Source organism: Salminus brasiliensis, chromosome 7 (assembly GCF_030463535.1).
Source record: "Salminus brasiliensis chromosome 7, fSalBra1.hap2, whole genome shotgun sequence".
Lineage (NCBI taxonomy): Eukaryota > Metazoa > Chordata > Actinopteri > Characiformes > Bryconidae > Salminus > Salminus brasiliensis.
The window spans coordinates 40,996,152-41,017,206 of NC_132884.1; the positions used below are offsets into that span (position 1 = coordinate 40,996,152).

At 45.9% G+C, this 21,055-nt stretch overlaps 1 protein-coding gene across 2 annotated transcripts in view; it reads right to left on the reverse strand.

The window, feature by feature from the left end:
* Window positions 1-591: 591 nt before the first annotated feature.
* Window positions 592-21,055, reverse strand: part of pdzrn3b (PDZ domain containing RING finger 3b) — a 147,656-nt gene continuing 127,192 nt past the window's right edge. For both annotated transcript variants that reach the window (XM_072684913.1, XM_072684914.1), the window contains 7 exons: window positions 11,414-11,658; window positions 9,075-9,162; window positions 5,551-5,649; window positions 4,993-5,055; window positions 3,896-3,997; window positions 3,685-3,801; window positions 592-3,088 (listed from right to left, as the gene is read on the reverse strand). In XM_072684913.1, coding sequence (XP_072541014.1) covers window positions 1,604-3,088; window positions 3,685-3,801; window positions 3,896-3,997; window positions 4,993-5,055; window positions 5,551-5,649; window positions 9,075-9,162; window positions 11,414-11,658 — 2,199 coding nt within the window. In that variant the 3' untranslated portion in view covers window positions 592-1,603. The remainder of the gene's footprint in view (window positions 3,089-3,684; window positions 3,802-3,895; window positions 3,998-4,992; window positions 5,056-5,550; window positions 5,650-9,074; window positions 9,163-11,413; window positions 11,659-21,055) is intronic.

Sequence of the window (21,055 nt, forward strand, 5' to 3'; positions counted from 1 at the left end):
TAGCCTGCCTCTCTGATCTGAAATTAAATTATTATTATAAATTATTAAATTATTATTGTAAAAGAACATACTGGCTTGCACAGTTAACCTCTTAACCATGCTCTGCACCCCTATTTCCCACCTCTGTGAAGCTGGGCCGACAATTTCTAAATGTGTTTCATTCAAAAATGTCCAAATGATATGAAAGTGTGTGTTGGCTTCATTTGCTCCATTTGAGACTGCAGTGTCGAGGAAAACCTTAAAAAAACAAGCAAGCAAGAATCCGATCCCACTGAGGAGATTTCTCCATACATCTGGATGAGTAGTTGAGTGCAGCTGCAGCAGTGCTGGCTTTTCAGAGACTAACGAGCTGCAGGTCTATCCAGTGACCCGAGCACTGCAGCTCACATTTACGCACTAGCAGGGACAGATGAGCAGAAATAGGGGCCGTGTTGGGTCACCAGCTGGAGGGTCAAGTACTCAGTCAGGTGTGGAGGAGATGTTCTCAGACGCACACACAAAGACATTCCAAGAAGGACTCTTCTCTATGGGGATTGTTAAGTTCTGTTCAGCCATTTCTAAAAAGCAAAGTCAAGTCGGTCGCGAGGCTCGTCAAATATAAAACAATAATTTATTATTTCTCTCATTTTACAAGACATCAAATTGTGTTGCTAATTAAGGATTTGTTAGGCTGTGTTATTTTGCATCGATACATGAAATCCTATACAAAAGGTACAAAAAGGCTTTTTGGACTACTGGGATTCAAAGCCCAATACTGTGATTTCTTTTATTTTCCGTCTTCTTCAGGTTCTCGTCAATGAATCTGAGAAGAACAGCATATCTAGAACTGATTATTTCAGCTAAACAGTGCCAAGGTCACCATATTGTTGTAAAAAAAAAAAAAGAACCCAGAAAAAATGGCAAATGTACCTTTTAACAACACCACAAACAAATTTACAGTCCAACGAATTGAGAACTTGAGAACTCGCTCTCGGACGATGCATTACTCGGCTTGACCTATTGAACAGCTGGAACACGCAACAGCTGTTTGTAACAAAATGTAGCAAAAACAGCACCTTTCTTGAAAACCTGTAAAACAACGGTGTTTGGTCAAAACATGTAAAATTGGCTTCCCACAGTACTTCGTCTTGACCTTGAAGCTAAATACTTTGTATTACGTTCAATAACACGATGTATGTATTCATGGTAGTTAAAATACTGATAAACATGACTAAAAAAACAACAAACAAACAAACAAAAAAAATGTTGGCGGTTGTTTACGTATGGCACGTGGTCTTTGCGCTGTTTTCTTCTTTAAAATAGTTCCTTTATAACATATGACTCAAAAAAGCAAGCACAGGGTAGAAAGCTTTAGAGAGCGTATGAAAAACCATTTGTCCATTTTTTCAAACACATTCCTAGTCCATCTCTGAGACCACCCCGCCCCCCACCCCCGAAACAATGTACCTTCTCTCCAGCAACGCAACACCAGTCACAAAGTTCCTTCAAATAGAGGCGCTTCCATATCCTTATTTACAAATGTTGCCACATTGAACGAGGCAGGATACTATACCCCAATCAGTAGTGTCCTATATACAGCAGAGACAGCCACTCGAAGCCACGTTCACACCGTGGTCACTGACAGCAGCGAGTTGTACACCCGCGTGCCGTCCGGCGACTTCGTCCCGTGAGTGAGCAGTTCCTGGATAGTCATCCAGTTGTCGAAGATTTTCTTGTTGCGCTTCTTCATCATCTTCTTGTGGCTCAGTTCGATGATATTGAGCTCCTTCTTGTCGTCTGCGACCTGCTGCTCCCGGAGGCAGTCCATGCGGCTCTGCTTCATGAACTCGCGGCGCTGGCGCTGCTCCTTGGCGCGGACCGCGTGCTGCTTGCGCTCCTCCTTGCTCCAGTAGCGCCCCATCTTCAGCTCGCTGGCCGCGTCGTCGTCTGTGGTCATGCCGCCGCTACGCTCCTCGCGGATGCGCAGGGCGCGCTCCCTCAGAAGGCGGTCGCGCACGGGTCGCTTGGTGATGTAGCGGGTACCGTCGCTGCGGATCTTCACCTTCCATTCCATCTTGGGTTCCAGGTCCGGAGCTGCGTCCCGACACATGCTCGCCAGGCTCATCTGACTCTGGCCGTACTCCACGGCCGACTTCTGCTGAATCAGCTGCATGTAGCTTTGGTAGTGCCGGGCGTGTGCTGGGATGTGAGCATGCTTATAGACCGAGCGTGGGGGCTTGCGCTCCTTTGCCTCAGGCTGGGGCCCGGCCTCTGCCTCTTCGGTAGGCGAAGGTCGGCTCCTGGATACCTCTTGGACGGGTGACAGCAGGGGCTTCTGGATTCTGCTGCTGGAACCCAGTGCGGCACCTCCCACTTCTGCAGGTCCTTCGCCAGCACGGCGCAGGGAGTTGTCTGGAGAGAGCTCCAGGGTGAGAGGTGTGCTGCGGCAGCTCTCGCCGGTGTTGTAGGCACTGGAGCTGTCCTTGTCCGACTTCTCGGGCAGCTCGCTGATATCGGCCAGCTCGTGGCGCCGCGATGCATCCACGCTGGTGTTGTAGTTGCGGAAGCCACTGTTATGCAACATCCATGGCTGTTGCATGCGGTGCGCCCGCACGATGCTCAGGCACTCCAGCTCGATGCTGCGCAACTCTTCGTTGAGGAGCTCAAGCTCCTTGTCCACTCCTTCCTCTCCTGCTCCTCCAAGCTCATGCCCGCCGACTACGCCAATGTTGGGCCAGCCCAGGCCTTGATGTGAAGCACTGCCACTGCTCCTCACCTGGCATTTAAGCTCCAGCAGCTCACGGAAGCGCTCGCATTCATCGGCCGGGAAGTCACCCAGGAAGTCTGCGTCAGGATAGTCAGCTGAGATGAAGGACTCGCTGCTGAAGGGCAGGTCGCTGCTGCCCAGCGTGTCCTGGCTGTAAGCTAGGCGTCGGCGACTGCCCAGGGTGGTGGAGGCACTGGTCTGGTCATCACAAAGGTTCTCCTGCTCTGAGCTCTCATCGTTGCGGGTGCTTTCATCTGTGCGGCCCACACCACTGTCCTTCTCATGCCGCTGTGACAGCAGAGTGGCCGTGTCCGTCGTGCCTCCGTCCTCCTCATGCTTCTTCTAAGAACAAAGACACAAAGTCTGTCAACACATGTCCTGAGGTGGGGATCCCTTCTTCCCTCATTAAAGACCTTTATGACCTAAGCAACATTAGCTGCTGACAGTAGGCACTTGCTGGGGCTCAGCCCCCTTGCTGGGGCTAGCCACTTCCTACAGGTTAAAGAAGCAGGCTTGGAACTAGAAGGTCACTGCTTCGACCCCTAGAACCGACATCCGTGGCTGAGGTGTCTTTGAGCAAGACACCTAACCCCTAATTTTGTTGCACTGCGGTGACCAACCCTGTGACCAACAACACTGCAAGTCATTTGACCTCCATAATAAGAGCACGACTTCCATTGTGAGCATTGCGAGTCATTCCAAAGACTCCTGGCCACCTACGCCTGAGTCAACTGAAGTCCAGCCCCAGCAGAGAGCCAGAATCGGATGAGGTTTATCTGAGTACCAATACACTTGAGCGTCTTATCTAGTCAGCAGCAGCGACTGACTGACTATGACTGACTGATACACCAGGAGACTGAATGCCGGCACAGCGATGGATGGACTGATATGTCCTTTGATGGACAACGACAGCTGTCTTTTTTAATGGACTGCTTTACCTGTTCCAGCATGCTGGCGGTGAACTGCATGGCCTGATGATGCTGCTCCTCCAGCATGTCCATGTGAAGGTCATCCAGGAAATCATTTCTGTCATCGTCCATCCATCCCTCGTCAAGCTGTTCCAGAGAGGAATGGGAACAGGGTGTCAGTCTCAGAAAAACAAAGTTTAGAGGTGATTCAGACATGAGCAGGGTGTCATGGCTTGGTTACCTGTATCTCTGGCCGAGCCACCAACAGGCATACGTTCTGGTTCTCCTCACTCGTGAGCAGGGCCACCGCCTCCTCCCGATTCTGCACCTCTATGCCGTTGATCTGGACAGCGGGACAGAGAGACAACTTACACTGTGTCCTGAATGCTATGACACACTGGATTTCTGGATCTCTGCAGACGCTATATGGACAAAAGTATTGGGACATCAATACTTTTGCTAATTCATTGTTTGTTCTAAAATCAAGAGTATTAAAAGAGCTGATCCTGCTTTTGCTGGAGTAACTGTCTCTACTGTCCATGGAAGAAGGCTTTCTACTAGATTTTGGAGGATCATTGCTATGAGGACTTTACAGCGTTAGGCGGGTCAGGATGTTGGATGACGATCACCACCGCCTCATTCCCAACTCCCCAGCTCATCCCAAAAGTACTGGATGGAGCTCCACTACCATCATTCCAGAGAGCACAGTTCTTCCACTGCTCCACAACTCAATGCTGGGGGGCTTTAAACCCCTCTACTAGCCCACGCCTGGCATTAGAAAGTGTACCAATAGGTTCATGTTTATCCGCTCCAGAGAGTCCTAATCCAATGGCAACACCTCTGCAGGGACTAGATAAGCCGTGTCAGCAACAGGCGCAACTTATGGTAGTTAAATGTATTCATTAGAAGGGGTGTCCACAAACATTTGGCTCAGCACTCGGCCCTGACCCCCCCGCTCTGTAACTTTACTTGGTCTAACTGACACTCGGTGGACACTGAGCTGCTCTCTGTGAGCTAACACCACTCACAGCTGATGGAGGAAGATCTAGGAGGGAGGAAATTTCACCAGCTGACTTGTTGTTGTTGGTGCAGCGGTGTCTCCTATTACATACAGAACCACACTGGAGTTCAGTGAGCTCTTCAGAACCTCTCGTTCTTTCACTAATGTGTATAAAAAAAGGCAGACTGCAAGGCTAGAGGCTTGATTTTATACAGCTGTGGCTGAATGGGCCTGAATCAAACACCTGAATTCAATGATTAAGAGGTGTCCCAATACTTTTGTCCATAACAAAACTTGTTAGTCTGTGTCTTATTCTTCTGTAATATATCACAACAAACCTGGATGATTCTGTCCCCCTCCCTGATTCGCCCATCTCTTGCAGCGATGCTGTTTGGGTCAATCTGTCAAAGGAAGGACATGGGTCACTCTACAGCATTGACCAGCTTTAGAACTGGCTCAGACTTCCAAAAAAAAAACCCAATAATGATACACAAAGGAAGATGCCTGTTCTGCTTTGCTTTTTTCTTCAATTAGGTTTCGTGAGGACTTATTCATTGTCCAAATAAGCACTTTGCAGACAAACTGAATACATTTCCAAACATAATTATCATAATCTTAAAGATTAGGGACGATTTATACGCTGTAACACGGCACAGACAAATCTCTCCTCAGTACATTTTCCATCCCTAATTCAAATAGATGCTGGTAGTAATGCTGATAATGAAATAATGAATGAAGCTCTATATAAATAGCATCCATTATTTTCCCAATGTCTGCCTCCAAACATGATATCAGGGAGATTTACCAGACGGATAAGACACACTGATAGATTGTTATATGGGGAAAGACATGGAGAGCGAGGGAGATATCAGTTACAGTGTATGTTTAGTCCTTACCTCGCTGACGTAGATGCCAGTTTCATCCTCATCATCAGTTCTGTAGCACACAGTCAAGCCCAGCTTGTCCTGGATATTGGTCCTGTACAGATCCACCTCCTATAAAGAGAAGCACAAACACCCAGGCTTTCTTTATAACTCTACACAGTGCATTACTACTGCTGTGAAGTCCAAAACGGCGACATTTCTATTGGCCCTTTCAATATGCAATTGTGGCCTAATGTGACATTATGTCAAAAAGTGAGTATTAAAAAGAGCTGATCCTGCTTTTGTTGGAGTAACTGTCTCTACTGTCCAGGGAAGAAGGCTTTCTACTAGATTTTGGAGAAAGAGCATTCAGTGACAAGAGTGTTGGTGAGGTCAAGATGTTGGATGATGATCACCACCCCACCTCATCATCCCCAACTCATCCCAAAAGTTCTGGATGGAGCTCCACCACCATCATTCCAGAGAACACAGTTCCTCCACTGCTCCACAGCTCCTCAATGCTGAAGGCTTTAAACCAACCCCTCTAACCCACGCCTGGCCTGGCATTAGGCAGCATGGTTGCCAATAGGTTCAAGTCCTATTCTATTGGCAGTATTTCTCTACAGGGACTTGACAAGCTGTGTGTCTGTGTCAGCAATGGGTTCACCTTAAAGTCACTGAATGCAGTCACTTTTAGAAGTAGTGTCCACAAACATTTGGGCACATAGCGTACAGTATATACTATACTATAGGGATGTCCATTTGCTCTTATTGTGCAGCTCGAGCTCATAGACAAGCTCTTTTATCGGTCTCTCTGGCTTCTAATTGGATGTATACGAAGCCATGCATCAGGCTAGGGGTTGACTGGATGAATGACGAGCTGTGGACTGCACTGCCACCAGGCCTCGTTCATCACTTTTCAACACCTGTAATCTGTGAGATACAGATGCAGATTGCTATTCCTGTGAGAGGGCAAGGTATTCCTACCAGTGGAGGAGGAGAGCCAACGCTCCTGCTGGTCAGCATGCAGCCAACCAACCAAGCTTACTGTTATCTATCTAAACACGCCTCAATAAGGGTCCAAAAAAGGGGTCCCATTACTTGCAATAGTAGCCAAGCTCTTACGGTGCTCTACAGAGCTGCAGTCTATACACTGGGTTCTCCATTAAAACGTCCATATACTGTTTTACTATCACTATCACTATTCCACACCAAACTGTATGGCGGGTTTGGATAGTAACTAAAATATATACTAAAAAATATAATTTTATATATAAAAATATATATATTTATATATAAATTTATAAAAAAATATAATATATTTTTTTGGAAATATAAGTCTATATCTGTGTTGTAGTCATGGCGACAGACGTCTGGCCACTGTAAACACATCTGAACTGGTAGTCTACCATGTCTCAAACACTGAAGGATGCAGGAATTCTAAAACTCAGCAGCAGCATCCCACTGTCTGGGCCTAAACCTCCGCAAAAATGCACAAAAGGCTGCTTACAAAACAGACACGTGCCTTCGCTCCGAATGCGGTCAGCCAGGCCTAATTCGCAAACAAGCCGCTCTAATCCGTCATTGACCACGCCGGCTTTTTCTGCACGCTTTTTGATTTTCTTTGCGAGAAGAAAATAAATAAATAAATAAATAAATAAATAAACCCGTGATTCTGCCTTACGTCCTTTAATCACAACATTCATGCCTCGGTTGAGAGCCGTGGTGCAAAGTGAGTTAGCATGTTGCATAACATGATTAAGACATGTGTTAAGAACACGCTACCGGAGACTGGAGTGTGGAAAGAATGGCAAAAAAGCCCCGAAACATTATGGTGGATTATGGTGGCTTTCATCACCACAAATACCCCAGCCTCCACCCCCATCCCTCCATACGCGCCACTAGAGGTTATTAATCAGTCTCAACAAGGCAATAGGCCTATTATTCGCAGGGTTCAGGGGGTGGCGGCTTTGCTTTGGCCCGCTTCCCTCATTGATCTCTGTCTGTGTGGCCCCGTGGTGGCTCCTGGACGCCTCTAAGGGGGCCAATGAGGGGTCAAGGAAGAGCTGTGTACTGAGCAGCTGTCCCAATAAGCCAAATTCACCTCTTTATTAATACATTAGCTGACCCACTGACCCACTGTTTCGTTATATATGTCCAATCTTCCTGCAGTCTCATTAAAGCTTCATCTGACTGCCGATGATGATGTACGCGATCAGATCAATCACTCTCCCACCCTAATTATCCCCCCGTCCACGACTGCACTTGAGACACTTTGGCTCTGGGCCATATTGGTCAACGGCACGGGTGAATTAATAATAACAGCAATGTCACCATCCGGCATCTGCTCACAGGGACAGGCTTGTTTTGGCTTCTGTCTGTCCGGAGGAGTGGTTCAGCTGCTCAGTGGGCCTTTTAGACGGACAGGGATTTGTCAATACAAGTGATCCATCAGACGAACGTGTATCGAAGGGACCCTCTTAGCGGCACTGCGCTGGAGACAGACAGGCAGGCTTTGAGATGGGCTATTAGAAGGCAGTGGAGACAGCACACAAGACATAGATCTTCATTTCGGATGAGGGGAGGAGATGATGAGAGAGTGGGAGGTTGCGAGGGAGGGATGGAGAGATTAGAAGGAAGGTAGAGATGGAGGAAAACATCTCTGCCATATGAAAACCCTAGTAAATCCATCGTCTTTCAGTCTTTATATCCTCACTGTTGGATGACAACTGGGTATGGCGTAGGCTAGAAGGGTATAAAGACCCCCAGCAGCATTCAGCTGTGGAGCAGTGGAAGAACTGGGTTCTCTGGAATGACGGATGGTGGTGCTCCATCCAGTGCTTTGGGATGAGGTGAGGTGGTGAATATCCTGATCTCACTAATGTTTTGCTGCTAAATGCAGTCACATTCTCACAGCAATGCCCCTAGGCTAGAAAGCTTTCCTCCCTGGACAGTAGAGACAGTTACTCCAACAAAAGCATGTAAACTCTTTAAAAATTGTTCAAAAATAATAAATACTAATAAATAATAAAATAATAACACAAATAAATACCCCTGCATAAGTAGGTGTAACAAATAAGTAGGTGTCCCAATACTTTTGTCTATTTAGGTGTCCCTTTCTGCAGACCCAAGCTCCAACTGTGGGGTATAAAGCCTCCCAGCAGCATTGAGCTGTGGAGCAGTGGAAGAACTGGGTTCTCTGGAATGATGGATGATGGTGCTCCATGCAACATGCAACATCCTGATCTCACTAATGTTTTGCTGCTAAATACAATCACATTCTCACAACAATGCCCAAAAATAAAAAAGCCTAGAAAGACTAGGCTAGGCTAGAAAGTTTTCCTCCCTGGACAGTAGAGACAGTTACTCCAACAAAAGCATGTAAAGTAGGTGTAACAAATAAGTAGGTGTCCAAATACTTTTGTCTTTTTAGTGTCCCTTTCTGTAGACCCTAGCTCCAACTGTAAGCCAAACCAGATGCCCTACAGAGTCACGGATGTGGAAATACAAGTATCCAGCATATGAAGATGTGTTGAAAGTGTGTAAGTGTGTATTACCTCATACTCAAGCTCCTCTCTTTCCATATCCTGATTCATGCCGTCTAGAAAATCATTTGGGTCAAAGTACTCGTGTCCAGGAGAATGTCTGTAAAAACAAAATCACACCCATCACCACATTAAACGGAGCGTATTCCAGCTACCGCGGCTTTCTTTCAAGGCTTTAGCGAAGGCCTTTGTTGTGATTAATCAGTTCCTTTTATGACAACTTGCTTTACAAATGCTTTTGATTAAGCAGTCGCTTTCATTCGGAGATCAGCACCTCCATTCCATCAGCATAGAGTAGAACCTCATTTCTCAAAGCACAGATTCATCTTTCATTGGGAAATAATGTAACGGCGACAAAACGCGACTCAGAGAAAGCTCTCTTTAATTAAACTTCTCCGGAGAGCACAATCCCACGCCGGATAAATGAATGCTCCCCGGCTGGAGGAGAAAAAGGGAGGCTAATCAGGTGAAAATATCAGCGTAAACGATGAATCGGAAAGGCGAGTGTCCCATTTAATTTCGCTGAGTTGCAGAATCAATTAAAACTTTATCAGTCCTGACCAGAGAAGGAGGAGCAGCGCTGCCTTTAATCTGAGCAAGACACCAAGCTTTAGGCCACGGCAGACGGGAAAAAGGATGTTCGATTGGGTTCAGTGCTTTAAGACCTTGCTTAACACATGTGTTGAAGTCTAGCTGCTTGGAATTTAACATTTAACCAATCAATGGCAGTGAACACACACACCTCACACTAGTGAATAGGGCAGTGAACACACACACCTCACACTAGTGAATAGGGCAGTGAACACACACACCTCACACTAGTGAATAGGGCAGTGAACACACACCTCACACTAGTGAATAGGGCAGTGAACAAACACACCTCACACTAGTGAATAGGGCAGTGAACACACACACACTAGTGAATAGGGCAGTGAGAGCACACACCCAGAGCCAATCTCAGCACCTAGGGTTCAAGGGCACCTCAGCCATGAATATTAGGGGTAGAGAAAGCACGGCCCCTTCGCTCCCCCACCTGCCAGTCCTGGGGATTGAACCAACAACCTTCCGCCCCCAAGCACAATTTGTCATGGCCATGTAAAAACCTTGTATTTTCATTTTTGCCGTTTTTCACTTTTTGACATAATCTGAAACTGCCAGTTGTTTTTTTTTTTTACATTGCATGCAGATTTCATGATGAGTGGACCAATAGAAACGCTCCAAAATGATGTGAAATTGAATATTTTCACATTGACTTCTATTGAAAGATGAGAAGGTTTTTCCTTCTCCTGTAAACAGAGCCGGCCCAAGGCATACTTGAATTAAGCTTAGGGCCCTAACGCCACCAGGACATCATGATAAAAATATATATATTTAAAAAATAGCATTAAATAATAAAACCAAATAGTTAAGCATATTAGCTATTTAACCTAATTTAACCAAATAGTTATTTTTATATTAATTTATTTTCATAGTTGGCTCAATACTAATTAACCAATACTAGGTTAATCAATTTCTGCTGCCACTGTTGGGCAAATGCAGATATGCGCCGCTTGGATGGTGGATAAAGGCCCGGGCGCTTCAGCATATTGCACCATATCTCTCTCCCTATGAAATGATGAAGCATCTGGTGCTGAGGTGGTGGTATGGGGGTCCCTAAATTAAATTCTACTAAGGGCCCCATAAAGGCCCTTAGAGTCTTGCCCAAGGATGCATACTGGAGTAGTACAGTGCTTTCTCCTTCCTCAACATTCATGGCTGAACTTCCCCCTAAGCAAGGTACCTAACTCCCAATTTGAGCCCCGGGTGCTGAGGTGGGCTCAGTGCTTGGCCAAGGTACTGAATCCTAGTCTGCCATGGGGAAAGTGCTGTTGCTACCCACTACTGTACACCAATCAATCTGAACAGGATGTGAGCGAGGCCAAAATCAGATGTTTACATTAAATGAAATGGTCTGGTGTGTATTAATTAGTCTTGTTATTAATTAATATTGCATTGGGGTCAGTTTGTATAGAAGTATGTTTTTTTGTGGAGCTTACTGAGGCAGTGTTTAGGTCAGGTAGGTCACTGGAGCGTCCAAATACTTTACTACAACTTCCTCTCCTAGATTCTGCTGATCTGGTAGCCATGTGGATCCATAGGCTAGTCAGCACTGCCAGTATATTTACTGAGGCCATGAGATCCTGATCAGCAGAGTCAAGGAGAGCAGTCAGGAGAGGAAGGGTCAACCACAACAACCACAACACACAAAGCCTGTCAAACGTTCCTACAAACCATGTTGCACTTGAGTGAAATATGGTCAGTTTAGGTCAATTATCCCCTACTTTAAGAAATAAGGAAGAGCTGCCACTCACCCCTCAGGTAGCAGGTACTGCTCCAGTGCAGGTGGGGTAGAGGCAGGCACCTTGCTGAGGGCCATGATGTGCTGGAAGGTGATATCCGTCTGAGTGCTGATGTCCACCACCTGGGTGTCCCCGTCTGGGGCTGGTTTGGGCCTGGGCACCCTGCGTAACACCTGCACCATGATGGGCTCTTTGGCTGTGCGGAAGGCCTCCACTGCCTGCTCATGGGTTGCCTTGGACAGGTCCTTGCCATTGACCTGGAGATACAGAGAGATGTTTCTTAGAGCTGAGCTGCTGCTTGGGTAAGTGTAGGCAGGGCTGTACTGTACTATAGACTGTAGATCTGGGCAATGTGGCGATATATCATCGTATCATGATAGATTTCGTTTTTGCTTCTCTAATCATAATTAGATGAAGAGCAGCAGATGCTGAGTACAAATCACTGTATTCAGTATAAGAGAGGATCTGAACAGTAGTTTATAAATATAAATAAATAAATAAATCGGCCAGCCCTAATAGGCTGTTAACTGCTAGAGCTATATTGGCCTTTGCAAATGCTGCACATGCTGGGCTTTGAGAAACTGCAGATGTTCCAGATGAACTTGTTTGATGAATAAAGTGTAAATTGTCAGAATAACGTAAACAAGTCTTTAATCATGTCACATCAAAGGGTCTCAGAGTGCTTTACATGAATTGCAAGGCATGTTGTAATGTAGTAATGTAATGTAGTAATATCATCACAATGGTATTTAGTCATTATTGTACAACCATAGCGATGATCAAACAAATAAAGAAAATACAAATATTTAAAATAATATCTAGAAAATAAGAAATAAAAATATACAATTTCTATTAAACGACATGAAACTAAAACTGCTAAAACTGCAATGTTACCATAATGACCCCTACTGGAGATATACGATCAGCCACAACATTAATACCATCTGCCCTAATATTGACTAGGCCCCCCCCTTGTACCACAACAGATCTGACCAATCGAAACATTCGGACTCCACAAGACCTATGATGTGGCAAGTTGTGAGGTGGGACCTCCATAAGCATCAATAGGCCTTGGGTACCCATGACCCTGTCACCGGTTCACCGGTTGTCTTTCCTTGGAGCACTTTTGGTAGAAACTGATCACTGCATACCAGATAAAGAAAAATAGCCCAAAAAAGATCTGAATATGTCTAGAACATCACAGTCTGGTTCTTGTCGAAGTGTCCCAGATTCTTATGTGTGTCCATTGCTCCTGCTTCAGCACCTCCTTCATCACCTTCAAAAACTGACTGAGGGAGCCACTGTAAAGCTAGTCAACTTGTCAGTGGTGCTAATGTTATGGCTGATCTATGCCTAGAAATAAGTTCATTCATTGCATAACGTGAGAAATGTTCGATATCTGGACCAGATTTGAACACACACCCTATCTGTGTTTTTTATTTGATGTTCAGGAGTCTGTGAGCCTTCCTGATACACCCCAACCTGAGAAATACAAGCAAAACCCACACAGGGGACATCGCATCTGCTATGGAGGCTGCTTGCTAAACAGTGGTTATCTCTTCTCTTGGATTCCTTCTGGAGAACAGCTGGTGCAGTCACTCTCTCCTGAGCTCCCGGGAGCCTTTTTTCCACCTCAGTGGACTTTTCTTTCTCCAACAGCCACGCTTCAACAGCAGCTCAAGAGCCCGGACACAAAAAACACACATCCCTGGATAGTGTCAGCTCCAAGGAACAGCAATGCCTCCCTCAGCAGGGGAACTATCAGAGTTGGCAACACCCGCCAAACGAGAACTAGGCTCACAGGGATTCAGCCAAACACTGTAAAACGAATAATGTCATTATCATAAAGCAGAGGGTGTGATACCGTCCACACCAGGACTGCACAGAGGGCCATTTGGTCCACTTTCCAGTAATTGAGGATGGAAGATCGTCTGCGCTGCAGTTCCAATAGGGCGATCATTCCTCACTGCCGCTTTTAGGGGTCAGGGCCGGACGCAGCGGAACGGGGACGTTAATTAGAATGAGACTCCTCGTTAATTAAGCAGGGTCGTTAGGCAGAGGGATGGGATTGGGGTGTGTCCAGAGGGAGGACTTGTTTAGCTAAGTCATTTTAGGGCCAGTGAAATATGAGGCTACCCTGGGAGATTACGAAGGTCCAGTATGTTAACCCGCAGAGATGAATAAGTGCAAGAGGGCCAGAGAGAGCTAATTACTTGACAGCTCTGGTGATGGAGAAAAGAGAAAAATGTACACTATATGTCCAAATGTCTGCGGACACCCCTTCAAATGAATGCACATAAACTCATTGCTGACACACATACAGCTGGTCTAGTCCCTGTAGACTCTCTGGACCAGATACACATGAACCTATTGGCACCTATTGGAACCTAATGCTGCCTAATTCTAGGCGTGGGCTAGTAGAGGGGTGTATAAAGCCCCCCAGCAGCACTGAGCTGTGGAGCAGTGGAAGAACGGTGTTCTCTGGAATGATTGTGGTGGTGCTCCATCCAGTACTTCTGGGATGAGTTGGGGTGGAAACCATACAACATCCAGACCTCACTTGGATGCAATCAAATCCTTACAGCAATGCTTGTTCAAAATCTAGAGACAGAGACTTAGACAGAGATAGTCTCTCTTAAGTTTAATGTCCTTCATTTCAAAAGAGACAATGAATGAGCAGGTGTCCCAATACTTTTGCCCATATAGTGTCAGTACAGTTTGTAGTCTTTGATTCATTTACAGTACATTCAAATACATCACCTCAGGCTACAGAGCAGAGGAATTATCAGGGGAATAAAAAAACAAACAAAACAACAACACCACCTTGCTGTTTGTAGATTGTAGACGAGCTTAAAGAGAAGCTTGGCTAGCTTCAGTAAGGCACTACAGAGCCAGAGGCTCTTTTGCGAGCCATGTATTAATCTCAGGGTCAGTCGTCTCTCTTATCGCATGGCTAACAGAGCTTTTCCCTCTGCGGCGGCTTCAACAGCCACGGCATTCCCAATTTGTTCATTTTTGATTCCTGGACGAGAGGCAGCCTGATAGGATCTGTCCCTGGGGAATTCATACATGCACACAGCTTACAGCTTCCAAGCTCAGCAAAGCAAGAATCCCTGTTCCTTAATGGGCGATGAAACTGGTGCTGGAGTGATGCAACACTCTCATTTGTGTAATGTACTTGCACACGAATCCCATATCCAATTTGGGAATTCATTTTCTGATAAGCATAAGCATGCACATTCCCTCTGATACCAGTCTTGTCCGGGATTTCTGTGCCTGACCACGTAAACAAGCCAGCCCTCAAGGGACGCAAGCGATGTCGCCCGCCGACGCTCGCCGTATTTCGCTGCCCGTTTGAGGCTAGTCTTACTCTCCCGACCTCTTAAAACCCACAAATCTCCAGCTTTGGTAATGAGAAATCTAAGGACATTAACACACTGATGAGGAGAATCTTCTATTCCAGTAGAAGATATCAAAAGAGACAGCAAAGTGGAGGCCCACTGGGGAGTGGTACACTTCAACTTTGAAGAGGTTATATGATCGCTAATAACCAGAAAGGATTAAGTCTAATCCCGTCCTGAAGGATAATTGGATCAACTGAAATGAGCTCAACTTCAACTTCGGAAACATCAGAAGTCAGAAAGAAGCAGCTGAAAAAAGTAACAGCTTTCAAAGATTTGCAATTTGCACTCAGTAATTGAACTCTGAGAGACGTTGAAATGCAAATTTCTTACAAACCCTTTGAAAAGTTGAAGCGCGGCAAAAATAAACGGGCTAATATGACAAGTTTATGAAAACAAAAATCCACCCCCCAGGCCTGGAATGCGATCACCACCATTCACATAAAGATGTCAACAATGGCTATCTGGCATTATTCCACAGGAGAAACCAAAGATTCCAACATACATTAAATGACAAAAGTATTGGGACACCTGCTCATTCATTGTTTCTTTGAAATCAAGGGGATTTAAAAAAAAGAGCCTATCCTGCTTTTGTTGGAGTAACTGTCTCTGCAGTCCAGGGAAAGATTAGGCTGTTCTAGATTTTGGAGTTTGGAGCATTGCTGTGAGGACTTGATTGGTAAGGTGAGGATGTTGGATTATTATCACAGCATCTCATCTCAAACTCCACCATGGAATGGAGCTCCACCATCATTCCAGAGAACACAGTTCTTCCACTGCTCCACAGCTCAATGCTGGGGGGCTTTATACCTCTCTAGCCCATGACAGGGACTAGACAAGCTGTGTATATGTGTGCATTTCTGTGTCAAGCAATGGGTGCAACTTAAAGTAGCTGAATAGATTGGTTAGAAAGGGTGTCCACAAACATTTGGACATACAATGCATATTTCTATAAAGGACAGTATAGAACAGCACAATCCTGGTCCAATGGATCTACCACCCTGCAGAGTTTAGCTCCAACTTAAATCCAGGCTTGGGCTTGATCCAGATAATGATGGTGTTCAGGGAACCAGATTTGAACTCTTTAGTGTGATAGATCTGTTAGAACGGTTCTATACCAGTGGTTCTCAAGGTTCTTCTCAACTTTCTTTCCACTTTCGAGTACGCTGTGGATCATCCCATAGCCCGTAGGACCGCTTCCCTATGCCAATTCAGGATTATGATGCAATCCGCTCTTTCCGAACATCTCAATCTTCCTCCGGACTTCCCTTCCCTCCCTTACACCTTCTCCTGTACTTTGTCAGTCTCAGACTCTTTCCCTCTCTCAGAAGAAACACAATCCCTCATCCTCTCCTTCAGCTCAGCTCCTTGAGTATCTAGGAATCCTCCTCTCCAAAGCCCATGACCCTCCAAGACAAAAGCCCAGTCTGCAACCTGTTCTGCTTGACTGCATCCTTGCAAATCCACCTCCCTTTCCCCCTGTCCTGTACCCACCAACCCCCCAGGAGGTAGCACTCTAGAAGGGCCTCCATTCAGCTATCTCACCTCTGACACAGCCCACAATGGCCGGGAGCTGTAGCCTCCCGTCACTAGCAACACTGCAAGCGGAGACTCTTCACCCTTTGCTGAACAGTGGCCCATTGAGACAGCTGCCCCCGGATGACACCGGCAATGACACATGTGCTGTTGTAGCAAGCTTCCATTGGCTCAGAGCGAACGGGAGCGTTTCTCTGACAAACTGCTGGAATGTCTTTCTTTATGGGCTGATGTTCTGCCCAATCCTACAGATGTCCTGGCCTGGGATTGTTACAGATCTTCTCCCAACTTGGCAATGTGGACTAGGATAAATGTGGCCTGTGTAAACCATCTTTGGTTGAGAGAAAGATGGAAAGAGAATTAAATGGGAAAAGGAGCAGAGCGTTCTCCCCCCCCCCCCAAGGTATGAATCACTGGAGGCTTGTCAGGAGACCACTGCTCTGTGTAAAGCAGCTGGGTAAATGCTACTTTTCTGTTGAGGCCTTGTTGATGACAGAAGGACAGAGTTCTCACTGTGGGAAATCATAAGAGCTGTAACACACTGCCTTCGCAGCTTCCAAAGGATTGACTGAGCAGACAAACTGACACTGAATCAGCAACAGGTCTTCTCTGAAGTGTGTGTGACAGCTAATCTTCAGGCCAAATGCTGTTTTCTGCCAATCTGCACCAAGTACATTTACATTTAAGGCATTTAGCAGACGCTCTTAGCTCAGCTAGTTTAAATAGACTAAAAATTCAAAGATCCTCTAATCTTAGACTCTACTAAACACAAGTCTATAAGGTGACCATAGTACTCTACTCTTCACCCAAGTACTCTCAGAAGAGGAGGGTCTTCAGTCTGGGTTTGAAGACAGAGAGTGTTGGACTCTGCCATTCGGACAAGCGGAGTAAGGATCGCTGGTTCGAATCCCAGGTCATGCTGCCTGACCTCAGCAGCCGGAGCCTGAGAGAGCACAATTGGCCTTGCTCTCCCTCTCTCCTTACATCACTTGCTGACACAGTTGTCTGTTAGCCTATGCATCAGAATCATCACTTTCCTTCTATGGTTGCCCGGGGATGTTGCCCGGGTTGCCTGGGGATGTTGAGGACTGACACGTGCCTCTTCGACATCCCGACCCACCAGCTCTTTCTGATGACCCACCAGCCCGCCGATGCAACATCCCCGGGCAACCATAGAAGGAAAGTGATGATTCTGATGCATCGGCTAGGCTCCGGCTGCTGAGGTCAGGCAGCATGACCTGGGATTCGAACCAGCGATCCTTCCTCCGCTTGACCACTCTGAGCCTTACAATGTGTATATGTCTGTCTAACGTCAGAGCTTGAGGGCAACTCACAAATTTGATGGATGTGACTTGGACTTCCAACCAAAATTCAACGTTTTGGATTTGAACATCAACCCAATTTTCCTTTTCAACTAAAATCCCAACGTCTTTTTGACGTCAGAGTGACGTCCAGTGCCTGTGAGGTTCTCCAAATTCAGGCTTTAAAATCTAAGGAACCTGAAATTCCCTAATTTATAAAGGATTCAGATCCTGGACTGAACAAGCTGAGAATTATTTTCTGATAGAACTGACATATTATTCCTAGAGGGAGTCTGGGAATCTGAAGAATTGCACCAATGGAGACAAGGCTCTTATTCTGGGGATGGGGGTGGGGGGGTGGGGGGTCTGTCCAGAGTTGTGTTTAATCCTCCTTTTCTTACATCTTTAACTGTCCGGATGCAAAGAAACAACTTGGCAGAGTCTTCCCCACTGTCTGTGTTTTACTCCTTTGAGTCGACAGAGGATTCCTCTTTAAAGTCGGCATTGGGAGCTTCCTTGGCCAGCTCTAGACACAGCAACCTTTCTTTTCCTGCAGCATGCTGTCTCAACACGGATTAAGCAGCAAATGGAGAGAAACCAATGGCCGTGATAAAGCACGGCTGGCTGCTAAAAGACAGCATTGTTTACTTCCACTTAATCTCGTTTAAGCATGAGAAATTCTGTTATCCAGAGGAGATCGATAAAAAGAGGGCAAAATCACTTCCTTCAAGCTCTCCCTTGCTTTCTCCGCCGTGGCTTTAATGAGCATCGCTTCAGGTGTTTGTTTGTGGAGAAAGAACTGAGCCGTTCCCACACTCGCAGCTCTGGCGTTATCCAGCTAGTGTACGATGTAGCGTTCGCTGCTATGGTGCGATGCTATGGTTCCTCTGCCAGGAACGTTGATGTACCAAGGCACCTCGTGCTGGAGGACAAATCTGACATGTACTGATCGTTAAATTTAAAAAATATTAAAATGATTTTTTTCATGGAAATCCACAACTGACTGTTCTGAAAGGTCTGCAGGGTTGCCTGTTGTAGTAATAATTAGCTTATCAGTATCTGCAAGCCTGAGCATCTCGATACAGCCTGAAGGGATGAGTAATACATTGAACCTGTCTGACTGACGGCTTGTTCTCTCTGTCTCTTCTAAGTGAAGTCAAGGGGATTGAAGGGAGAGGAGGGGGCACTGATTCACTACGGCAGTAATGAAGAGGGAAAGGGCAGAGGCTCGTACTCCCGTCATCCTTCATTAGAGCCGGTTCCTCGGTCCGGTGCCTTGGTGAATGACCCTTAAAATAACGCAGCATGGCACGCTGCATCTCCCCACAGGGCGTTTCAGGACAGTCAGGGACTTGATATAGTGAAGGACTTTCCAGTGCTGGACATTTTTCCAGGATAAGCTCCAGTACTAGTTGAATCAGTCAGATTTGAAAGAGTTTTCTATAGTATCTATCCTGGATACCACCCTCCAGGACCAGAACTGTAGAACCCTGGTTTAGAGCATTTTAAGAACAATGCATAGCTTCTTAATATCTTAGAACCATTGACTTAATTAAAGAACCACTGAGGAACCTTTTATTATGGTTGGTGCACCATACTGGAAAAGGGTTTCTGTAGTATCGCTACTGGATACCCACCCTCCAGGACCAGAACTGTAGAACCCTGGTTTAGAGCATTTTAAGAACCATGCATAGCTTCTTTACAGCTTAGAACCATTGACTTAATTAAAGAACCACTGAGGAACCTTTTATTATGGTTGATGCACCACACTGGAAAGGGGTTTCTGCAGTATACTTCGTTACTAACAGTTTTAGTAGGTGTGTTTGAGCAGAGAAATGGCCAGACTCTACTAGATACCCACCATCCTCCAGGACCAGAACTGTAGAACCCTGGTTTAGAGCATTTTAAGAACCATGCATGGCTTCTTTATAGCTTAGAACCATTGACTTAATTAAAGAACCACTGAGGAACCTTTTACTATGGTTGATGCACCACACTGGAAAGAGGTTTCTGTAGAATCTCTACTGGATTATTGGAACCTGGAGCTTTTTAAGAACCATGCCTAGCAGTGTTTACAGTGTTACGGAAATCAAGAAGGTGCATGAATAATACTAACCAGACTCTACGCAACAAGGGTTCTTTTTATATAGCAGTACTGAGAAAAGCTTTCATGGAACCTTTTCGGTGCTTGTTTTTTTAAGGAACCATCTGCACGATGGTACATACAAGTACCCCAAGTATGTATGAATACTAAGTACACTCTAATCAACCACCATTCAGCACTTAAAAAGAGCTAAATAGAAGAACTGTTCTTTGAAAGGTAGGCCTTGCGCACTATATGTGTGACAAAAGTATTGGGACACCTACACATTATACCTACAAAAGCTTTTCTGACCCCCCCATTCTAAACCTGTAGCCATTAATATGAGGCTGGTCCCCCTTTACCAGCAGCTCTAACAGAAGCAGCATGTCTGGAGCTCTGTTGGAGTCAGTTGGAGAGTTTTCTGCACTCTGCTCTGAGCTCAGCACTTGGGCCTGACCCCGCTTTGTAACTTTACGTGGTCTGACACTCTGTGGTCCTAAACGCTTGTACTGTTCAATAATACCACTCACAGCTGATTCAGTGAACCACTAATGTCTGTAAAGGCAGACTGCATGGCTAGGAGCTTGATTTCAACGATTAAGAGGTGTGTCCCAATACTTTTGTCCTTATTTTTTTCCATGTAGCGTGCATGTGCATATGCATATATCAAGGGTGTATAAAGCATAGGTGCACCACACTAGAAAAGAGTTTCTGCAGTATACTTGGTTCACCAACCTCTCAATATAACTCGGGACCATAAAAGTTACCAAACCGGTAAAAGCTCGTCAATCCTTTACGAATAAAACGCCCCACATGAGGAGATTCTAATGATCTGCCACCAGACCCTCTCCCATCCCAGCAGATACTTCAGGTCACTCCTTAACACACCTCAAATCACCATGCGTCTTAATAACAGCTGTCTGCAGGCCGCCGCAGTGGGCTAGCGCTGATTAGCCGCCGAGGGAGTGCTCGGGCTGAGGAGGAATAATGAGAAGTAATGGCCCTCCATCATCTGCATTCAAATGGGGTCCGCAGCTTAGACCCCTCTCTCTCTCCCTCTCTCAGTCAGCATGTTTTATTCATGGCTCGGCGTGGACGCCAGGGACGTATCTCGCTTTTCACCCCCCCCGAAACATGTGTACACACATGCAATTTATGCTGTTAATCATGTCCTATCACTGTCCACAGAATAACAAGCCCCTGTAACTAACCCTAACCCTAGTACGACAAATCTACCCTGTTAATCACAATCACGTCACGGCTGGAACAAAAGAGGCTCTAAACAAAAGGAGACATAACGGCATGTAGCTGGGAATGCAGACAGTGCACTTAA